At 41.1% G+C, this 20704-nt stretch overlaps 1 protein-coding gene across 1 annotated transcript; it reads left to right on the forward strand.

Moving 5' to 3' along the window:
• The first annotated feature begins 1520 nt into the window (after window positions 1–1520).
• Window positions 1521–20621, forward strand: si:dkeyp-115e12.6 (centromere protein F). Its single transcript, XM_034598634.1, has 18 exons — window positions 1521–1740; window positions 4367–4543; window positions 5494–5690; window positions 6188–6291; window positions 6602–6663; window positions 7025–7289; window positions 8818–9014; window positions 9685–9810; window positions 9963–10091; window positions 12004–12126; window positions 12988–13123; window positions 13531–14990; window positions 15797–16633; window positions 16961–17295; window positions 17440–17530; window positions 17881–18451; window positions 19664–19792; window positions 19879–20621. Exons 2-17 carry the CDS (start codon window positions 4382–4384, stop codon window positions 19777–19779), a joined length of 4911 nt encoding a protein of 1636 aa, XP_034454525.1. The 5' UTR covers window positions 1521–1740; window positions 4367–4381; the 3' UTR covers window positions 19780–19792; window positions 19879–20621.
• The last annotated feature ends 83 nt before the right edge of the window (window positions 20622–20704 follow it).

Raw genomic sequence — 20704 nt, forward strand, 5'->3', positions numbered from 1 at the left:
TTGCTGCATGTAACCAGGTACAATAAACCATCAAGGATTTCTTCTGCTGTTTTCCTCCAACACCAGTCAAACGCACAGTCACAAAGTGTCAGAGTGAATATGATTACATGTCCCAAGCTTCCCTCATCATATAATTCAAGAGACAAGGTGCAGAGGAGCCATCTTTTTAAGGCTTTAGAATGAGACGCACTCTGATGTAATCAACTTTAGACTCAAAAATAGATTTATTTATGGTTCTGCTGAACGATAAAACTTTTTCAGCTCAGCCTCCAAACTCTTAAAATGACACAGTCGACGTAGTGAAGTAGTGAAATATAACTACATACATTTAGTATTAAGGGTAGTTAGGTACTTGTACAATCTTTGAAAATATTTAATATTCATTTACTTTGGACTCCATTACTTTTCAGAGGCAAATACTGTACTTTTGACTCTTTTTAGTATAATAATGATATGTTGAACTGCAACACTAGAATTGGGAGCTGAAGTGCATTAGCTAGAGAAGATGAGATAATACCCTGCCAATATATATATATATATATATATATATATGTGTGTGTGTGTGTGCGTGTGTGTGTGTGTATACATTAGTAGAGCACAATTAATCATATACATTATGAAGACCCAAGGACCCAAAATACAACCTTGCGGGAATCCGCACTCAAAATTTGTAATGACATGCATTTGTAATGTCGCGTTTACATCTACCAATTTTCTCTTGAAAATGTTTTAAATGTTGTATTTTACATCACAATATTAATGTATTCGGGCATCCATGTGTTAGTGTCATCGACCCAGCTCAGTTGTGATGGTGAAGTTTGTTGGCCAGTCACTGTTTCTAGTGTCTGGAAAGTAGATTCATAATTGTGTGTTCACTGGTCAGGGATGAAGCTGTGTCTTGCTCAATTCTGCACATTATTTATGTACATAGACCCTGTGAAGTGTGAAATATGTTAATCTTTTATTATTATTATTATCGTTGGAATTAGTTTAAGAATATTATATATGTTTTAGTGCAGTTTTTATACGGTATCTTTAAAATCATATAACACTTTCCTATTGCCGAATGTGTTTCTATCACTTTCACTTTCAATTTTATAAAATTCTATTTAGGAAAAGGGTTTGGTGATCAAATTCTGTTGTTGTTGTATTACTACTACTACTACTACTTCTACTGCTACTACTACCACTACTACTACTACCACCACTAATCATTATTATTATTATTATTATGATAGTGGAAATGATAATGATGATAATAATAATATAAATCCTATAATTCAAAATGAAAAAGAAAATTAAGTAAAATAAAATAAAGTTTAGTAAAGTAAAGTAAAGTTTAGTAAAGTAAAGTAAAGTAAAGTAAAGTAAAGTAAAGTAAAGTAACGTGTCGTGCCAGTGAAACAGGAGAGGTGTGTGTTAGTGTGATTTGTCACTAGAGGTCATCAGAGGTTCATCGCGTGCTCCTCCAGCCTCAGCCCAGCCCAAAACATCGTGCTACGTCACCAGCTCCCGCCCCGCCTCGTGCCAAAGACACACGGTCAGAATCAGGTCAGAAATGAGACAGTGTCAGTGAACGTCAGTCACTATATCGGTTCTGTTCAAACTCACTCTGTCGGTAGTGAACACCGGGTGAGTGCTGGAGGTTTAAACCCGCGGTATCAGAGCTCCGTCCCCGCTGTCAGCCCGCGGGAACCCGCCCGGCAGTTGGCGGCTCTTTGTAGCCGCCTCCCAGTGTCGGTAAGTAGCTTTAGAGCTGGGTTAGCTCCAAGTGGCGTCTGGGTTAGCTTGTAGCTACACGGCTAAGTTAGTTGTCACTTGGTCAGTTGCTGCCCACAGACAGAGGAGTCCCAGGCGGGCAGCAGCTGTGGCTCTGGCACTGACACTGTTCGTGGGGGACGTTTAACGGACGTTTCTGTTCTATGGCTGATGTGAGTTGTCTTTTGTTTTGTTTGAACCTCGTGATCACACTGAACACTGGCCAGCCTCTGGATCCACGCTGTCTATCAGCCAATGGATCAACTCGTCCATGTAGCTCTGGAAGATGAGCAGCTTCCCTCATTCATGGAGGTGTCAAATAAGGCTGAGCTCTCAGATGGTTTTCCACACAGTGTGCACACACCAACATGTCGTTTCATGTGGTCTGGTGTTATTGAGCAACGTCGTCCAGCTGTTGTTGTTTATGATGTGGTGATCTGGCTGTCAGAGACAATCCTTCCACCTTGTCTTCTTCTTGGAACAAAACACTATTTATTACTTCTATGAGTCATTTAGCCATTTTAAGGTCTTAGTTGGGCTGGATGACATGGTCAACACTTAGGCTTTATCAAGATAAGAAATCATTTAAATCAGGCGATATCAATAATAATCATGATACATGTGTTATTATTTTTAAGTTTAAAGATTGATTAATGCTCCTGAGTGAAGGTTGTGGTTTTAAACTCTTCTTTTTGAGCACAGAATGACAAACATTTAATTAACAGCAAAACATTTTCCGAGGTAGAACAATTATGTCTCCTCTTTGTGCATTTGATGATAATTATACTGTTTTATTGCTCAGCCCTATGTTAATGTTTGCCTATTGAGCATATGTCACACAGCTGCTGTGGTTTATGATGTGGTTATTTTGGTGTCTGTTAAACCATCTTCTTTGTCTGCTTCTTGGAGCAAACACTATTTGTTGCATATGATTCATTTGGGGACTGTTGTCACACATGTCTGTCTCCAACTTTGTCCAAACGACATTTAGTAGAAGATATAAATAGGAAACACAGGGTGAGAGCTGCAGGGGGGATGACATTCAACATAGGTCTCCAGCTGGAGTCAAACCACTGATGTTGCAAGTACACAATATGTGTCTAGACCACGAGGTCAGAGGAGAAGCCAACATGTCTCCAGCTTGACAAATGGCTGTGGCCTGTGAAGCCATCAGGGACAGTCCTGGTTACAGATACAGGAGATTGTTCTATTGAAGTCTGATAAATAACAATAAATAGAGCTGAAGTGATTAGTTCATGACAGAAAATTATAATTAAACGCTTAATTTCAAAGTTGGTTTACCAGGAAACATGCCTAAAATAATTTGCTCCATCCTTCTCATTAATGTGAGGATTTACTACTTTTCTCTTCGTTGCACCATCGTAAATTCAATAGGTGTGTGTTTCAGACTGTTATCCAGACAACATAACCAAATTTGAGATGTTACCTCGGACTCTGAGAAATTGCGGAGGTATTATTTTCACATTAAACTACAGCTTAATGAATGATGAGAATTATGGGTAAATTATTAAAAACAACTGATTGTTGCAGCCTGTATAAAACCAAATGAAGCTTTTAAACCAGGATCTCGTTCTCATGAATACAAGGCTCAACATGTCAGCTTCAGGAAATCACTCACTTGGAAGAAATCCCTCCACTAAGGTCTCTTTTCACCGCTCTAGGTTTGTGTTGTATATTTCACTAATAGATGTGTCCGTTCAGGTTAGTATTTGAACCTGTTGTTTCCAGTGGCAGGTAAACAAAGTGTCACAACCTGTGAGCTATGGTGGAAACTGTCTGACTGTAGGCTGTTAATAGCCTTGAGACTGGAATGCAAATCAAAACAAGGTTCAGAATCAACCTGTACAGGTTTGGCTAGGCTCTCCTTTTCGATCAGCTTTTCATAACCTGACACACTCCCTCTTACCACCGCGTATACAGTATGTGTGGATATAGTGTATACATTGTTTACCTGCATTATACAAAGAGCTGGTAAATGCAGCGTTTGCAGGCAGTTGTCAGATGTGATGTATTGAGTATAAATGTTTGGTTTTATGTTTATATGTCGCTGTTATTGCAGGACTATGAGAGAGAGAAGGGATTTATGATCAACTTGAAGTGCTGTTTGAACATTGCAGACGACTTGTGTTGGAAAAATGAGTTCAAGCTGCCCAGCGGTGACAACCAGCGTCTCCTCCAGGGATCAAAGCCATAGCAGCATAACATATTCGAGACAGGAGACACAGGCACAGATGAAACGTGTTTGAATAAGTGTGGTATGGATTGGATCCTCTGTCCCAACCTACCTGCAGTCCTTATTTGTCAGGCCTGTACTTCCTCTTTGTTTCAGACTGTGTGAGTCGCTGGTTTCTTCACTCCTCCCACTGGCTCCCATGGCTCCTTCTGGATATGTCAAGCAGCAATAGGACAGGTCAGCTGGCACATTTCCTGGGCTACATTTCCAGCCCTCTGAACCCAGGGCTTTTAGATTAGAAAGAAAATACTTTCAGATTGTTTTATAATCCAGGCAAACAAAATATTTAAAGTAAAAATGAATTTGTATTTGAGTTTTTTTTTTGTGCTGATGTTGTCTTCCAATCTTGTCAAACCCAGACAGAGAGAGATGAGTTGGGCTGAGGAGGACTGGACAGTGGGCCTGTCTGGACGGGTCCTGCAAAAGGTGAAGGAGCTGCAGGTCCAACAAGATCGACTGTCAAGAGAGACCAAGCAGAAACAGCTGCAGTTGGACAACATCCAGACTAACCTTGAAAAACAGACTCTAAAGGTAAAATCAGCCACGTTGGTTATATCAGGTCAAGTGTGGGGAACCATTTTACCGTTCAACCTTTCGATGTTCTCTGCAAAATGTGTCATTGTGACAAATGAGTATAAAAACAAACAAACAGAGGCGCTGACTCAAGAGTGTGATTGATTTTGACCAAATACTGAAAATAAAGATGGACGACAAAGAGATTTTTTTTCATTTAGGTAGTTCTTATCACATTGATGTTTGTTCCTGTGAATTTGGTTTTAATTAGTTTATGATGCTATGAAAACAGGGTGAAACATCATGATTGACAGCAGAGATAGCCGTGACCTCACTACTTCATCCCTCGAATGCTACTGCGCCGGCTCCATATAACTTAATAGGTGCAAGGTGGCTGCAGCTGTATCTGAGTTATTTTGGCTTCATTTCTGGATCGTGGGACAAACTGAAGACGTGTCATCCGTCTTTATATACAGTCCATGATTTAGACAGAAGTGTGGAAGTTTAGTTTATAAGGTACTAACTAATCTGGATACAATGCTTCAGAGTTGGTTGTCACATAGTGTGTTGTTGGCCTATTTCTCATATTTCTCTTATCTAAGTTTATATTGTTGTCAAGCCAGATAAAGTCTGTTTGGCTGTGTCTATTAAAAGATTATGTTGCATACTACTAAAGTATAGTGTGCCCTCAATCGGCCACACCCTGGTTTCAATATAAAACCCAGACGTAACTTGGTGTGACACTTAGTTATTTTTATCTATTTTCTATCTGTCCATTAAAAGATGGTAACAAGTGTATGAGCATTCAGTGATAACGCAGTTCAGAGGCGATCTTTAATAAGTAAATGAGTTGTACTTGACAAGATGTATGATTCAGCCATATACTGTCATAGCCAGTCGTCTCTCACAGGATTTGTTGTTTTCCGTTTTTGATATCCTAACGTGTGCACCTCCCCTCCCCTCATTAGTATGACGAGGTGCGCGGGGAGCTCCACTCTGTGCAGAGGCAGCTCCAGAATGTTCGTGAGGAGGCCAAGACAGCAGTGATCAGCAGCGAGTGCCTGGCCCAGGAGCTGCAGACCAAGCAGGCACAAGTCTGCTCTTTTGAGGGCCAGCTAGATTCCGCCCGCACCCTCAACAACAAACTCACCCAGGAGGTCAAAAGGTTAGCGCCACAGGAAATCATCTGAGACAATGAACTTCTCCGTCTGTTGTGTTTTATTTAAGGCGTTTTGCATTCTCATTAAGAAGAGTTTACAATTTAAATTTAAACATCTGAGAAATAATATGAATTCCCTGCAAAAGGCAAATGGATAACATTAACAATATTGACATCAACCCAACTGATGATGTCCAGTAAATCCAAGCTATTATAGTAGAGCAGTGAAAGGAACAGATTAGCATTGTGATTTAGCATCATTAGTATAAAACTAAGATAAGTCTGTTCCTAATGTAAATAATAATTGATGATAAATGGAGGCTACTGTTTGCAGAATGAAAATAAAATAGGCCCATTGTTTTCTTTTGTATTTCCTTGCCTACATTTTTAGATAGCATGAAACTGTAATCATTCTCAGTTGTTATACAAGCTTTATTGTGCCTTAATAAAAGACAAATCCTTCATCTCTTTCATTGGACCGTTGTTGTTTGTCTTTCTGGCAGGTTGGAGGCAGAGCTTGAGAAGCTGCAGAACAGCAGCAGGTCGGCAGACACCACTCTGTTTTCTACTCCCTGCTGGAATACATCCTCACCCTGGGAACATAATGGTACGTCCCTGTAACTTTATGACTCCCATGTTTATTCTCCCGTATCCATTTGTCTTTATCTTGTTATTAAGGCCCTGCATAGTTTGGAAAATTAAACATAAAACCACAAGACTCCCAAGGGAACATATGTGTTGTAAATAAACTCCCTCATCCCCTATCCTTTCCCAGCTTTTCACTCTCTGGGGACTGATGAATTTTTCTTTGCTCCCATGTCAGTAAACCACTTCGGTTATTTGCTGCTGATGTTTCTGTTCAGCATTAGTGATTGGTATTGTAAGTCCAATGCATATGTTGTGTTGTTGGCCTGTAGGGAGCAGAAAGGAAGAGGAGAAGCTGGGACATCGAGATGAAGCACAGAGCAAGCACATCCGAGTAAGTGCCAGCATATAAATCAAACTAAAATATCCTCAACTATGTTTACTGAGAATTTGTTGGAGTGTTCATCAAAGTTTTTGGATATCTTTTGGCAAGTAATCTGAGTTTCTCGAGATAAACTCACTTGTTTTCATTATTTTACTTATTTGTTTCATGTATTTTGAGTTGTCTCACTGGATGTATCAAATTGTCTCTTGAGCCATATATGGTCCAGAGGTCAGACGTCACCCAACCCTGCTCTAGTCATTTTTCAATAAAATCTTGTTTTAGAACTTGAGTCCAGGATCCCTGTTGTAAATTCGCTAAGATGTTCAGACTCACATTTTCTTTTTTATCTAATTCTTCTCTCCCCCTTTAGCAGCAGCTCCAGTTCTCAGACATGCCCACAACTTCACTGCCAAGACAACAGCACAGGAGCACACCCCACCGCCACCCGTCTGACCAATCGGAGTCCTTCTCCACTCCCTCGGCTGTGTTTCCGTGGGAACGGGATGACACCAGGCCAACAAACAGGAGACAATCCCAGACCTCTCCCCAGACGCCCTGCACTGATGTCATCACTCAAGGCCAGTTGGCAGTGGGGCTTTGTGGGAACGAGAAGGACCACAGGACAGAGAGCGACAGTGAGTGTGGATGCCACATAATGACACCTTGGTTACAGGGCACCAATGGGTTTTGCCCATCTGCAGTTTGAAAATAAACACACACATCTCAGCCTGGCAGCTTGAATCTTACATCAGGACTAAAAAGCAAATATGCGATGGCTCCATGTTCTCAAATATGTTCATTTGCGGTTTTTCTTTCAGTAACAGTAACAGTAAATATAATATTCTTTGGTTTCAAAGAGTTTATGTGTAATTAATTGAGAAAATAATATGCAGAATAATTGATAATGAAATGAATCATTAGTTGCAGCCCTTGCTATCCTTTTACCTCAGTAAAGTTAAAATTGTTGACCAATTGTTGTGTTGTTCCAGAGTCTGAGTCAAAGCAGCAAAGGCTCAAATGCACATGGTCTTAAATTTGTATTTATGACCAGCAAGTTCTAGTTAGAATACTTTGTTGATGACTATTGCCTATTAGCCAAATTCTGATTTCACTTTCTTTTTACAAAAAACACTCAGTAAACAGCTCGACATAAGTTTTAGCAAATATTTCTCGATTAGGACTAATATACTGACAGTTTTTGAGTAATCTGACTGGAGTGCAGTTTTTGTTGCGTTCTTGGGTTGAGCAATAAGAGACAAAATAGTGATGACATTTCATCTGTTTTAATTTAAGGTTTCCAGTTCTTGGTGAGACCACAGCTGCAAGGTCACCCTAAGTAAAGCAATGTAATCATCCCGAATGTTATGTACTTTGTATAACGTCAACAGCACGGGTTACATAAGAGGCTGTGTAGAAAGCACTGGCTCAGCTGGAGACTCCTGCTGGATCCACTGTAGAGTGGCTCTTACTACATTTAACTCTCTGTGTGTGTGTGTGTGTGTGTGTGTGTGTGTGTGTGTGTGTGTGTGTGTGTGTGTGTGTGTGTGTGTGTGTGTGTGTGTGTGTGTGTGTGTGTGTGTGTGTGTGTGTGTGTGTGTGTGTGTGTGTGTGTGTGTGTGTGTGTGGAGGATGGGATCAGTTCATCCTGTAACAAAATGTTTCTTTTTGCTGCTAGGACACAGAGGGAGAGGGGCATGGCAGTGTTTGCTTTAGTTATGTTTTTTTAACATTTCATTTTAATGGGATTTTGTGGTAAATATAAAAACGTGGAAAAGATAAAAACAAAAACAGGGTCATTTTTTAAGTTACCTGCAGAAGTTCTGTATGGGGTGTGTGTGTGTGTGTAATTGAGCAACAGGAAAACTATACAAGACAACATATTGGACAGTCAGGAAATTGATTTCATCCCTCGCTTTGTAATCAGCAGCTGTCAGTGAATCAGTCTGTATGGATTGACCTTATTTGTCATGACTCCAACTGTGTGTTGCTGTTGGTGGTCAGCTGTAAGAAATCAACCAACTCTAGCTGATAATATCAGTGTTAGTTGTTCAACTGTTTCCTAACTAAATAACTCTCAGTGGTGTAATTCAAGGGTTTTTTGGGGGGTACTTGTTTTTTCTATCAGCTTGTTAACCACTAAGTCTGTGTGTTTGCTCCATACAGCAGTATCTTTGTCAGAGATAAAGAGCCGTGTGTCATGTCTGGAGGAGGAGCTCTCTGTGAAGACCAGGACGTTGAAGTCCATTCAGAGCGACCTGGTGCAAAGCAAGAAAGACGTCACTTCCAGGGAGATCAGCCTGCAGAAAGCTCGAGATGAGCTCAGTCTGGTGCACACACGCATCACCCAGGAGAGTGAACGGGTAAAAACCACACTACTGGTGCTACTGATACTGCTGCTGGGGTTGCTACTGCTACTGAAAACAAATATGTTTCATACTAGTCCTAATTTTCCTGAGGCCCTGCTATTTTTGGCACAAAATGGGCGTTGGCCTCATTTGTCAAAACAATGATCTTTGACCTCACTTAAAATGACAAACATGTTTGTTTCATTTTACTTGTGACTCAGTCTGTTATTATCACAAACATTGAACATGTGAAAACTTGTTTATGTGATGTAAAACAATCAAGCAAATATTTTCTGAAATCTAACCTTTTGGCAAACAGTCTAGAATGCTGTGGAGAGAAGGGGAGAGGATGCATTTCTACCAATAATTCTCTGATTATTAGCTACAATTAGTTCTTAAAATGTTAATGCTTTCCTGATGTACAAGTTAGACAAAGTTAAAAACAGTGAAAGACATCACAGTAAAACATAGATAAGCCACAACATAAAACCACTAACTAGTTTTAACACTGTGGCAGAGTGGAGTAGTTGAATATATGACTTATTTCTGTGCAGTAATTCCAATATCTATATCAATACCTGTAGTACGCACTCAAAGCCCATAGTGGTATCAAAGATAATGACACCTTAAGGTTGTCTTATTGTCAGTATTAAAGAGTGTGTGTTGTGTTTTTTTTGTGTGGCAGGCATCAGGAGCTGAGCAAAGGCAGAAGCAGTTACAAGAGGAGCTTCGTTGTCAAAGGCAAAATGCAGAGAGCATCCGACTGCAACACCAACAGCGCACCAAGGACATGGAGAAACAACATCAGAAGGTGAGACAGGGACAGATGGATGATAGACACATGGGGAAACTGAAGGAGGCGAGGGAAAACTTCTGATTACTTTTAGTTTGATTTCATCCTTGTTCCACATTACAGTTGAAGATAGCAGCTCACATTCAGAGATGCTTGTGTGTTGCCTTCAGGACATGTTGGAGCTTCAGAAAGAGAGGCAGTGGCTTGAAAAGCAGCATCAGCAGGATGTGAATAAGCTCAACCAGGAGCTGCAGCAGGCCAGGACGCTCCACAATGCCCTGCAGGCTCAGAATGACAAGGTAAATTATCACACCTACGTTTGCTCACAATCAAACACATGGACAAGGCAAACAATCCTTCTGATAGCATTTTCCTACTAATGGATTTACCAAGATAAGATAAGATTAGTTTAAAATCCAATTTGTAAAAACACTGGAAATTAAGGACCAACATTTTGTTCTGTACATATTGTTGATATTTGAGGTTATATATCTGTTTTTTCATCTATTTCCTGTTTCTCTTTCCTACTGTCTGTCGCCATCCCCTCTCCTCTCTCCCTCGCCCTTTCTCCCCGGACTTGTATTATTTGTACCAAACGTCAGTAATAATAACGTCTCTGACTTCTTCTCACACGCTTGCTTCTTGCCCTTGTGGTTTTCTCTCACTCTTTGTTTCACTCTCTTGCGCTCTGTGTTTCTTTTTTTTCTCCCCCACCTGCTCTTTTGTCCGCCTCGCCCTCCTCTCCTCTCGATTTCTCTCCAGTGGAAAGGTTGAGCAGCGAAGGTAATGACAGTGTGACTGTGTTTGACGATGCAGAATGCTTTGGTCGGTGAAGCATGAAAATAAAACTCATAGCTCGTAACTTGTGTGTGAGGAATAATCTGTTCTAATCGAGTGAGGCGTGAAGGCATGGCTACTGGATGAGGGTGAAGAGGGTTTGAACATTTGTGCAAAGGTGTGTGTTTGAGGCGAGTTGCATGAATGTAGAGGAGGAGTGTGTTTATGGTTAAAGACAGTGTTGTATTTTTGTCTTTTTTCTTATTTCGATTTCTTTTACCTGGTGGAGTTTGGTATTATTTATCGGCAGAACAGTAAAACCGATTTTAAATCTCTGAACAAGGGTGAGCCTCTTACCACTAACAAACATAGCATTTGCTTGACCTTCATTCCTACACTATTAGACATTTTGTAAAAACTCTTAGCAATGACCTTTCATTCGACCCACATTGTCCCTTAACACCTCACTGTAAGCACTTTGTAAACCACACAGATGTTATCTTGTTATATCTGATAAGGCCACATAGAGTAAACACACAATAGAGGCACAGTTTGGGTTTAATGTAATCGTAGCTTCTGATAGTAGATTTAATTCAACTCATGTGAATATTTTGCTCTGCCTTTTCATGGAGTATATTGTATTCTTTGCTTGTGCATGCAGTTTCAGTGATGAGTAACCAATACAATCTCAATAATTTTATAGAATCTCTAAATATTTGTATGCAGTAAATAGACTTGATGAAACATTTAAAAATAATCCACTTATCTGATTTGTTTGCAGGCATAATTAATGAGAATTTAGTTTTTGAAGAAAATAAGTGAAAAGATAAACAGTTCCTGCTATTTCTCTCTATAATTATGACTTTCGTGCCTGAGGAAATTAGTAAGTTAAACTATTTATGACATAAAATTGCATTAATTTCCAAATTGGCTGTTCTGAGCTTTCTTAGAATTATTTGGAAAATTGACATCGTAGAACAATCTAGTAGCGGATGTTGTCTGATTTATGACCATCACAAAAACATGACCTAATGTTTACAGCAGTGAGTTGTAAACATGACGTGACCGAAGCATGACAGTAACAAAGGGTTTGTTTGGATTAAAAATTATAATGTGTGAGCTTTAATTGGATTGTACTTAATATCAGCACTGGTGGGAAGCCGATCAGCTTAAGTCTTCATTAGTTTCCCCAGAGATGTAGACAATACATTGGACACAGCGTATGCTCGCTATTGATCCCTGATCGCTCTCCTGCCTCCCATTCCCTTCGCTGGTCCTGATTCCTACACCTGCAATAGCAGCTATTGAGTCTTTATTTTTTCTTTTACCCCTGACTTGATCTTTTTTTTTCTCACGTCCTTTCCCTCCAGTTATCTTTTGGTTTTGGTTTTTCATGTTTTCTAGCAGCTGCCGATTTATTATTTTCTCCATCAGCTGTCTCTACAGAAACAAGCACTGGACAAAGAGTTGGAGACTCTGAAGGAGAAACTGAAGTGGACAGAGGGACAGCTGCTGGAGAGCCAGAGAAAAGAAACACAGACACAAGCCAAACTAACGGTAAAACATCCCTCCCCCCCGACACATACGCACACATACACACACACACACACACACACACACACACACATACACACACTCTAGTGATGGTCCTTTCTGCATGCATCAATTATTCATTACCTGGACAGTGGGTTTTAATGAACTCTGTAAATTTTTAAAAACACCTCAATGTGTCATATGTCAGTCTTAGACAATAAGTGGCTTATTTGAGTATCCAGCTGCTTTCTGATAATTTATTAAAGACGTTGCATTGAGAGAAAACCAGGAAAGCTTAAGAGCCTAGTTTTTTAACCATTTCCCCCACCAGTCACTTTGACAAGAATCACTTCATATCCGACTGTACTGAAATGCTGAATCTGGATGAACTTGCACATAAGAAAAGCTTGTGACCTTATACATCAGAAATTCTAAAATGCTCAAATTGATTTAAAAGACCAAAGCTTGATGCCAACACACTGCAGAGGAAGTTAATCAGTCAAAAAGCTAAGTTGAGTCATTTGTTAGTGGGAGCTGATTACGTGTGTACCAGCTTTCGACATCACATGGTGTTAAGAGCTGCACAGATACAGGTGCAAATATTAAAACTAATAATTTAGACACATTTCGTATTTAGTTATTTATGTCCAAGTGTAAGAAATTAAAGGTGTTTGAACTGGACAGTTTAATAAAAGCAGATGTAGATGCTTTAAAGTCAACAGACAAATATACTATTCATATATGACATTTACTATTTGTGCAACATTTAAGAGGCCATTGTATATGGATAAGCTTTAGCTGAGAACTGACGACTCCAACTTCAGTCCTTACAATGGAAATTGTGATTGTGTTTAATCCACCCAATTTTTTCCCTCCTCTCATTAGGAAGCGTTGCGTGAGGCGGAGGGTGTGGTGGTGAGTCTGGAGCAGAGCAGGAAGAGAGAGCGAGATCTGGAGGAGGAGGGGAGGAGACTGGCAGAGGAGAGAGCAGACGCCCTGCGTCTCCTCAAAGACCTGCAGGGTGAGGAGAGAAGACAAATCCATCAATCATGAGATGCACACTGATATTGTTAATAATAATTGAATACGTTATTGAAAGACACACATTTAAGATCATTTTCACTGTCTTGGGAAAATAATTGCTGACCCAGGGGTTTGAACCAGGACTCTGGTCGACTCCCTGTTGATCATTCACAGTTCATGCTATGTTAATTCTACACAAATGCATCAGTCTCTGACCTCAGTGCTGCCTCCTGCTGGTTCATGGTTCATCATTTTCACAAAATACTATAAACTAATCTAGTGATGCATTCATTTTATTAAAAAGGCAGATCTATATCCAGGCTTTTATTTCTAAGTTCATGTGTGGTTTATTAGAAATTGTCATTTTTTTCCTTCTGTTTGTTTTTCTTTCCTTTTGAAATCCAGAGCAAAAAGCTGCACCAGCACCTCCTCCACAAACTGTTCAGTTTTGCCCGGTTGGACAGAGTTTCTCCCCTCAGCCCTCTCACGCTCCTCATTCTCGAATGTCAACTCACACCAAGAGGACAACCACTACCGTAAGAGCCGAACGAAAGGAGGAGGAGGAGGAGAGCATGGATGAGAAAAGACCAGAGATCACAGCATGTTACCCCTCTGACAGAGAGCCAGGTGAAGGCATCGACTCTGAACACATCACTGCCGTCATCTCCTCAGAGTCTGAGAGTTTACAAAGGGAAGGACTCAGGAGGAAAAGTAAGGAAGAAGGGAACATGAGGAGGAATAAAGCGGTAGAGTGTGACAGCTCTGGAACACAGAAGCACTCCGGCTTTGATCCTGTACTCTGTATGTCCACCAACGCCTCTGTGGATGTTTCTGAAAAGCCAGAGCAGGCCAAGGCCTCTGAAGACCTCCAGAGAATTAACACCATGCTGCGATCAGAGATAAATGATGTGCGCGAAGAACTCCAGAAAAGATTGGAGGACCTGGAAGTCCAACGCAGGGCTGAGGCAGAGGCCAGGACCCGGCTCAAACAGCTCAGCTGCAAACATTCCAGCCAGGCTGTGGAGAAGGGGGAGCAGGAAAAGGAATGGAGGACTCAGCTGGAGAGTGAAAGGACTGAGACAGAGAGGTTGAGGAACACTGTGGCTGCTTTGGAGACAGAGGTGAAGAGCAGAAAGGAGGAGAGTAAAAAGAACGAGAGAGAGGAGCAGGAGGAGGAGAAAAACAAAGAATTAGAAGACAGAGAGAGTGAAATGATAGAACTTAATATGCAGCTGAAGAAGCAGCTAGCGGAGGTAAAAGCCCAGCTGGCTTTAGAACGAGAGGAGAGAAAGGAAGAGGAGAGGAACCAAAAAACAAACATGGTCACAGATGAAAAAAAGGAGCTGAGCACAAAACTTGCAGAACTTAAAGCTGAATTGGAAGAACTGAAGCGCAGCAGAGAAGAAGATGAGAGAGGAGGAGAGGAGAAACTATTGATAACCAACAGCCCGCTGAAGTACCTAACTCTCCATGATGATGAGCTCAATTCCAACATTGTTCACTGTGACAACAAACTCCTCCCTTCTCCAGAGCAGCACCTTCTCTTCTGTCAGTCCACTAACCAACTCAACATGCTGGTATCTCAGGCAACAGCAGATCTCATTCATGAAGAACAAACAGTGATAGATCCCGAACGCTTGCCTCTGTCAGATGAAGGACAAATGGGTCAAGTGGCCTCTGACTCGGAAGAGTATCTGGCAGGGTCTCCACCGTCAGACCAGAGAGGAGAACTTTCTCCTCTCCAGAAATGTGGGTCTACCTCCCCAGATATGGAAAAAGAGGTGAACCGCTTGCACAAGGAGAAAGCAAAGGAAACGCAACGTGCTCAACAGAGCCAGGTTAAACTGGAGGTCCTGCAGAGCCAGGTAAATAATACATCGGTATAGTTCATTTATCCAGCCACAGAAAAACGACTTATATTTATATAATACAAAGAAAATGTTTTATGTACAAAATTATAACACTTGGGCTGTGAGTAGTTGCCTTACAAAGAGGTAAATATGAACAAATATACATGTAAATATAAAATGTCTTGATTTGTTCCTTAGTTATAACCAGACATTCTGCCTTCATACTGCACATGTGTGATTGTGTCCTCCCCCCCCCCCCCCCCCCATTTTTCCCTGCTCACCCCAATCTGTCGAGGCAGAAAAGTCACTCAGTGGTGCTTCAAAGTTTTGATCTCCCTCACAGAAATTATATTTTACAGACAAAAGTTACAGATAATGTCAGCATCACTGTTGTCGCTGTTGATTATCACTGAAAGCATCTGAGAAACCAGTGAGAAAAGGAAAACTAGAAACCAGAGAAAAAATGATATATTGATCAACAATCCAAAGGCCGATATGGAATTACATACCTCATATATCTATCATTGCCTATGCTAATGAGGTATAACTTGTTTTCTCATGGAAGCTAATTTTAATTTATACCAGTGATTTTATTACATGCATTCTCCTTTTCTCCTGGTCGACATTTGGTTTTTAGACTGAAAAGATCATATCAATTGATTGTGTAAAGAAGTAAGTGACTGAAAAGTGTAGTTTTTTTTTTTTTATGATGCCATGTTCCTTGTAGCTGTTCTCAAAACACAGCAGTGAAGAGGGTGTAGTTTTATTACCTGTTATTCTCTCTCTTCCACTGTTTCTATCTTATATATTTTTCTTCTCAGGTGACACGTCAGACTCAGCAGCTGACCATGGCCTTCGAGAAGCAGAGTCAGCACATCTCAGGCCTTCTAGCTGAGCTACAGGAGAAGGAGGGTGCCCTCCTCAGCCAGGGAGAGGAACTGCAGCGATATAAGCAAGAGCTGCAAGCTTTCAAGGCTGAAAAAGAAGTTACAAAGGTGCGAAATGGCGATCAAAGAGAAGAAAGTAGAGATGAGACGTCGATGGAGACCACAGAGCAACAACCAAACAAGAAACTGGACTGTACTGTCATATCTCACACTACACAGTCACTGGCTGATGGAGATTCTACTACACAGAGAGATGACGATCAAACTAAGACTGATGCAGAAACACCAACACCTGTTAGCAGGGAAGGGGACCGTGCATTAAGTGAACAGCATCCAGTTTCTGTTGACTCAGACAAGACTGAGAGTTATCTTGATTCTGCTTGTGTGATGGAGGAGACTGAGAGCAGTCGAGATGGAGGCAGAGTAGACGTGGTGTCAGAGCTGCTCGCTCTGCGACAGGAGAATCAGCTGCTGAAACAAAGAATAGAAGGCGTGACCATGTCAGAGACCAGAAACCTGGCTTTACAGACAGACGGTGAAAACCAAGAAGACCCAGTCAAACAAAGCCATTACACAGGAGATGCTGCTCTGCCCTGCTTGACAGAGCAGAGGCCACCTAGTATGAAAGATAACATCACCCCTGAAGGGCAGGAGTCACTACTGCAGAATAATGAAAACAAAATAAAAAGGGAAGAAAAAAGAACAACAATGGAAGAAGAAGAAGAGCTGGAGGAAGCGTCTTGTCTTCAGATCAACCTTCTAGAGCAAAAGGTAGTGACAGTGTACTGTGTTTATTTTTATCACAAGTTAGAAACCTAAGAAGCTTGCATACATACATTTAAGTCTGACATTCTCCTAAAACTATTCAGCACCTAATTCCCACTAATTCAGGAAACTGAATTTCGTATACTTCTGGTATAGCAAAGTAAAAGATTAATCCAATTTTTGTATTACCAAATGTTTTGGAACTAAATGATTCCAACTTATCTGAATTACTGTGTAAAGATCGACTTGTTTATCACTCATGTTCTTCTTTTTTGAGTTTTATTAAGAATGTCTGTTTCATTCAGTCTGTCTTGTACTTTCTGTCCTGTCCAGGTGGTGGCGCTGCAGATGAAGATTCGGGCTCTATCTGAGGAGACTCAGCAGCAGACCGAGGAGCTCACTCTGTGGAGACTGGCCTCACAACCAGCTCCAACTATTGACCAAAACCTTCCCAACAAAGACAACCAGGACCAAAACTCTGCTGTCCGACAATCCCAGTCACAGCAGCTACAGACTGATGAGATGACCCACATCCCACCAGGGACCAGGAGCCAGGCTCCGACTGCTCAGGTTCAGGAGAGCAACAGTAATGTGACAGTCATCAGAGAGGATGAGTTATTCCTCTCCTGCTCCTCCAACAAACTGCCAGGCCGCATGTTGTTCTCCAGGTAACACACTCGCACAATGAAAAATGTGGAAACGACTTATACAATACAATTGGGTATATTTGCACGGTTTGATGAATGTACTGTTTGCTGTCTTACCATGTATTGCTTGAAATACATTTTTTTTTTTTATCCTTTTACACCAAGACTGCAGCACAGCAACGTTCCTGAACCAAAGAGTTTCCTTCAATTTAAACAGACTGCAGCTCTTCAGGAATACAACCAGGACCCTGACAAGGTGATTTACTTGACTTTCAGAAGGAGTAAGGACTGAATTAGTTTTTCCACTAAAGCTTAATTTTCCAAATAAGGTTCGGTAAATCCCAAATAATTTCCCAGGAAGTTGCAGTAAAAGAGCTGTGTAATGTGCAAATTATACAGAAAATAAAAGATGTGGTAAAAAAAAAAAGTTAATTGGAAGTGTAACCCCCGGAGAATTAAGTTTCGAATAATTAATAGTTTATTTCCAGGAAACTTCAAAGAAAATGAGGAGCCATAAATACTAATACCTGTTTTTCCTCAGTTTGTACATTTTTGTCCACATATTTTCTTTAGGCCTTTAATTGTATATTTTGTGTTTTGATGCAGGAATCGGAGAAAGAAAACATTGTGCAGTGGTCAGATACCTGTCCATCACAGCACAAAGACAAGAGAGACTCTGAACTCATCCAAATGTCTTCAGAGAAAACAGGTCAACAAGTCACCAAAGGACCAACTAAAACCAAAACAGCAGAGTGTCCCACGGAGAATCCAGTGGCCAAACCAAACACTTCCAGAACAACCAGTGAAATAAACACAACCAATGACTCCTCAGAGAGATCAGCCAGGACAGACATGAAGAGTGTCAGCAGTCAAACAGAGGAGAGCTTGTATCCTCGCAGCGCTCCAACAGCATCTGAACTTCACTGTGCTTACACACAGACTGAAGAGAAGGAGGAGAAAGATGAATTAGGTTTAGTGGAATCACCTCCCGTGTCTCTTATCCCATCATCAGAGGGGGCAAAGTCAAGAGACAAGATGTTGTTTTCAGGTTCCTTCCCCATCCCGTCTGACCCGGCCCGTTTAGCTGAAAGAATCCGCCGCAACAGGACGCAGCTGTCGGCTGCCTTTGACGACACAGAGTATGAACCGTATGGACTGCCAGAGGTCGTCATGAGAGGTAACTTCACCAGCTGAAACACTGACAGTCTAAACTATCAGGCTTGAATCACTTTGGGTTGTGTGTAAAATTGTGGAAATGCACATTAAATACAAAACCTTTCTCACCTTAATGGTGATATATTTTATCCTCTATTTTAAGTGAAAACATGTCCTCTGTTGGCTAACTGTGCTTAAAGGAAAATAAATAAGACAAATGTCTTGTTTTCAAAGTGTCCTAAAACTACTTTGTGGTTGGAAGGCAGATTTTTCAACTTTCGATAAATGTAGACTAGCAGTTTTTCCGTACATCTATTTCAGTAGCCTACACAAGTATTTACGCTACGCCATTTTGAACATTTATCAATCAATCAATCAATCGAATTTTATGTGTATAGCCCATATTCACAAATCACAATTTGTCTCATAGGGCTTTAACAAGGTGTGACATCCTCTGCCCTTAACCCTCAACAAGAATAAGGAGAAAAATATAAAACTTTTAACGGGGGAGAAAGAACGTAGAAACCTCAGAGAGAGCCACATGTGAGGGATCCCTCTCCCAGGACGGACAGAAGTGCAATTGATGCCACGTGTAACACCAGTTTGTCTGTCACACAGTGTGGAAGTTTCTCTTCCACATTGTGTGTACATTCTAACAAGAGCAACTGAAATTGGAGCTAATATATGTTTACCAACGGTTAGTTTTACGGAAATTAGTGCAACACACAAAAGAGAAGACGTCAGCGGAGATGATGTGTACGATCGTTGAACTGATTGAGGCCAAAGGAGGGGGAGATCTGTGTGATTGTCCAACCACAGAGACATGGATGTAGGGTCTGTGGGTACGCCGAACCTGTGTAATCGAGTCAAACGCAGACGTGTAAATTGGCTTAGATCGGTTAAATCTGGAAGAAAAGGTACGATCCTTTAATCTTATTGTGGGTCTGACGGTGTCTATCCCAAAATGTTCCATCAAACCGCTGTTTTAATGGGATAGAGAGACAATTCCTTCCTGTCGAACAAAACCAAAGAGCAGAGGATTCAAATTCAAAGTTCAAATTCTGCCTTGACAAAACAAAATCAAGAATCTTTGCCGGGAGTTTTTGACCCTTTTAATTTACAGAAGCAGAAGAAGCAAAGGTTCCAGATGTTTGTGCTTTCTCAGTCTTTCCTTCATGTACTGTCCCAAAGCCTCTTATTCATCTCTCCATCTCCCTTTCTTTCCATCCTGCAGGTTTTGCCGACATCCCCAGTGGTCCCTCGTGTCCCTACATCGTGAGAAGAGGTTTGTTGGGGACGTCTGCTGTGCCTGTCCCGCAGAAACTGGGACAGGAGGAGGAGACAGATTAAAACACAGCCACAGGTAACCTCCAGACAAAGACCATAAACTACACTGTGTTGGTTTTGACTCAGTCCAGGACTCAAAGATAATCTTTGATTTTCACGCTGGTTGTCTTCAGGTCTGGTGGAAATGAACTGATCACGAATCATAATGATTCACTTTGAACAACAGCCTGTCTACAAGGAAACTCCTGTCACCAGCAACATGAAGCACTTCTTTCTTCAAACCAACACAGAACCAGTATAAAAAAATGACGCATTCACCCTGGACTTCTAAACAAGTGTTAGCAGGTAACCGGTCCTGCAGTGGCAGAATGAACTCCTCCACTGTGGATCTGAAAAGTCTTAATGGTCACTAGTTTATCCTCTAACTGCTGTGAGGAGACATAATTGTCCGTCTTGCTGCAGTGACGTTACACCCGCCTGTTTATTTAGGTGCAGAAGTGGTGATTTAGTGATGTTTGTTGATTTTTTGGGAAGTTAACCACTACAAAGGGACTGTTTTAGTTTTTCAGTACCTCAGGATTAGGGTATGAGTCCAGCCTCGGCCTACTTTGAACGAAACAGTGCCTTGCTGATGCTTTTTTAAACAAGCACTTGTCAAGATAAGTTTGACTTGTTTTTCCAAAAGGGTGAAGCCAAGAAGGGCCTCTTGTGGAAATTTGATCTGTATTTTTTCTTTTTTGATTCATGAGGTGGCTTATTTATGGACACTTGAATGTGTTTCAGTAGAGGACAAGTGTTTACAAAACTTGCGTTAAACTTAAGTGAAAACGTGTGCGACATTAGATGTGAATAAAACATGTGTGTCCTCTGGATGTTACTGTTTGTATATGCGCCTGTGTGTGTGTGTGTGTGTGTGTGTGTGTGTGTGTGTGTGTGTGTGTGTGTGTGTGTGTGTGTGTGTGTGTGTGTGTGTGTGTGTGTGTGTGTG

Source organism: Hippoglossus hippoglossus, chromosome 10 (genome assembly GCF_009819705.1).
Source record: "Hippoglossus hippoglossus isolate fHipHip1 chromosome 10, fHipHip1.pri, whole genome shotgun sequence".
NCBI classification, from domain to species: Eukaryota; Metazoa; Chordata; class Actinopteri; order Pleuronectiformes; family Pleuronectidae; genus Hippoglossus; species Hippoglossus hippoglossus.